This window comes from Cynoglossus semilaevis, chromosome 18 (assembly GCF_000523025.1).
Source record: "Cynoglossus semilaevis isolate Cse_v1.0 chromosome 18, Cse_v1.0, whole genome shotgun sequence".
NCBI classification, from domain to species: domain Eukaryota; kingdom Metazoa; phylum Chordata; class Actinopteri; order Pleuronectiformes; family Cynoglossidae; genus Cynoglossus; species Cynoglossus semilaevis.
In genome coordinates, this window is record NC_024324.1 from 1,735,919 (window position 1) to 1,738,762 (window position 2,844).

The following is a 2,844-nucleotide window of genomic DNA, read 5'->3' on the forward strand; positions in this document are numbered from 1 at the left end:
ACTGTAGACTGTACTGTAGACTGTACTGTAGACTGTATGTCAACAGTCATTTATGTCGTAGTGTTGTTAGCGGCTTCTTACTTGTGACAGTGGTGACATGTCTTGGCTTCTGGTTTGTTGAGGGCGAACATGGCAAACAGGCAGGTTTTGGAGCAGAAGACTTCTGGGAATCCTTTCTTCTGGAAGGCCGTCTGACCCTTCAAGATGAGCCTCCTGCACTGGGAGCAGGTCATGCTCAGGGTCTGACAGGAAAAAAATGTAAATAAAAATTCACAATCCCGTCAGGTGAAATGTGACTCCAACAAGAGGAGGATCTGTCTAGATTGATAGATGGATTATTATCTTCACTCTACCTTTTCAGTGGCGGGCGTCTTGTTCTGGACATCAGTGGACCTGGAAGGTGTTTGACGTCGGTTGTCTTCAGTTGTCTTCAGTGTGGGCTGACCGTGGGCTGGAGTCTTTGTACGCGCTGATAAAAACTGAGACACAGGGACTGGTGCGTTCAGGTTCTCCTACGACCAGATACGTCTCGTCATGAGGAGAGAATATTCCCAGAAAACTAACACAGTACGCTGACCTGTTCACTTTTCTGTTGTTTAACATGAAATGCGTTAACTTAAACAAAGTCCCAAAACAAAAAAAAACTTTTACTTTAAGGACCGCTGACCTGTTCACTTTTCTGTTGTTCAACATGAAATGCTTTAACTTAAACAAAGTCCCAGTGGCGTGGAAACAAAAAAAAACTTTTACTTTAAGGAAAATGTTAGTACAAACCTATAAACACTGTGCGATGAAGTAAATAAAAAAATATATTTGACTTACGATGTTGAGCTTGGGCAGTGATATCCTCACTTCTTTCATCAGTTCAAGCAAGAGTTTCCTCTTCGTTGCTGTAGATATTTAACATTTGTCAATAAAACAGTTGTTATACTTATCACTGCCCCCTACAGGTGCACTGACTAACTGTAGGATTTTCATTGGAGGTCAAAGCTAATCTTTAAAACGTGGCGAGCTGACCCACAGATGTGAAGAGGATCGTACCTGCGTGAAGGCTGACGGTCGGTGGACGGTCTTCTCCAACATCTGGCTTGTCTCCTTCTTTTTCTGGACTTCTTTTGTCTTCCACAGCCTTCACACGATGTTCTTCTCTTCCTTCATCATCACCATCATCATCATCCACGTCCATAGCCTCCTCCTGATCTGTGTCAGTGTTCTTCTTCTCAGACGAGCCCTGCTCCTCCTCCACGTCCTCGCCCCTCCCCGGGGTATTCTTCTCCTCCTCCTCCTTTTTCTCTGACGTTTCAGCCGAGACATTCTTCGTCTCTCTACTTCCATCGTCCTCATCTGTGTCTATGTCCATGTCAAAATCCACGTTCATGTCCTCGTCCTCGCCGCTTGAAAACATGTTTGACTTTTCGCTGCCACATGACAGGGTTTTCTCCGGTGGCTTCGTCGCCTCGTCTTCAGATGTGTCCCCGTCCTCAGACGAGTTCTCACTGTTGTCCCTAGTGGTCTGACTGGGCCACGACGCGTCTGAGAAGAGAGAAGAGTCAACAACATGACAGGGTTAAAACCGTTCCCTAAAGCAAGAAGGTCAAAGGTCGGTGTTTTCTTTTTTTCAAATGTACCGTTTCGTGATCCTTCCTCGTCCTCACTGTCCTCCCAGACGTCACTGTGGTCAGAGTCCTCTGGTTGTGGATCCACCTGCAGTTGATCTTCAACAAAAACATCAAACTCAAACAGCCGTTTAAATATTTAAAGAAATTCACAGAGAGAAGGTCCTCCTACGGTTCCCTCTGAGAACATACCTGGAACCTTCATGTCCTCAAAGGACTTTCCGTGGAACTTATCCATAGATCCGTTCTCCGCCGCTGACAGAAGCTCTGATATTTTCACAATATCCACGGCGGCCTCTGGTGTCCGATAATATTCCCTGTCCTTTGGAAAGTCCTGGTCCAGGAGTTTGGAAAGCTCCTCCAGCTCCTCTGACCTGAGGCTGAGAATCAGAAAAATCCTCACCACGTGTTTGTAGAACCCCTTGATCCTGAGGTTCTGGGGGCTTTTGGCGCCACAACATTCCAGATAGGACCTGATGGGTGGGTGACCCCGGTCAAAGGTCAGGGGCGCGTCTGGTGTGGCAAACAGGAAGGGATTTTTCTTAGACACGGAAGAAATGTCTCTTTTGCTCACGAGCACCTTCACCGCGTCCAGAATGTCTGGGGTCAAGGTGAGGGTGACCTCTTCCTCCTGACCTTTTTGACCGCACCTGGCTTTGGTTTTGATCTGCAAACGGTGCTTGGCAAGAAATTGTTCCAACTGGGGCCGACCGTCGACGTCTTCCTTATCGTGCTCCTCGGCCACGAAGGACTCCAGCGTTATCCTGGAGACCTTCCTCGTGGATGTGTTGAAGATCAACACCTGTGCCAGCAGGACTTTGAGGAGTGAACTGTAAGACCGCTGACTCTCACTTGTTTGCAGACGCTCCACTTCCGACGCCATGACCTTCTCCAGGTGTTGGTGCAGAAGCTGGGCGTCTTGTGTGAAGGGGACAGATGGTAGGTTGTCCACCCGTCTCTCTCTACTGAAGGCCTTCTCCGTAGACACCAGCTTCATGAACGTCTCGGCTTCACGGAGCTCTTCTGCGTGCGCCTCCTCCCACACGGCCGAGGCGTATTTGAGTTCAGCCATTTTCCTCAGCGCGTACGCCAAGGTGGACATCAGACCTGGGATCTCGGAGAACTTGGTCTCTTCGTTGAAGTGGGCCAGCTCTTTGGCAGCTTCGAGGACTTTGCTGAAGTTCCCAGGCCTGAGGGCCTCATCGAAGGTTTCTACCGACTTCTCCTT

The 2,844-nt window shown here is 48.5% G+C and overlaps 1 protein-coding gene across 1 annotated transcript in view; it reads right to left on the reverse strand.

Annotated features, from left to right (window-relative positions):
- LOC103393935 (uncharacterized) overlaps positions 1-2,844 on the reverse strand; it is a 19,549-nt gene that overhangs the window by 9,659 nt on the left and 7,046 nt on the right. Inside the window, exons 9-14 of the mRNA XM_025065332.1 lie at positions 1,809-2,806; positions 1,629-1,715; positions 1,042-1,533; positions 823-890; positions 354-512; positions 82-242 (exon numbers count right to left, since the gene is read on the reverse strand). Of these exons, the coding sequence (XP_024921100.1) occupies positions 82-242; positions 354-512; positions 823-890; positions 1,042-1,533; positions 1,629-1,715; positions 1,809-2,806 (1,965 nt within the window). The remainder of the gene's footprint in view (positions 1-81; positions 243-353; positions 513-822; positions 891-1,041; positions 1,534-1,628; positions 1,716-1,808; positions 2,807-2,844) is intronic.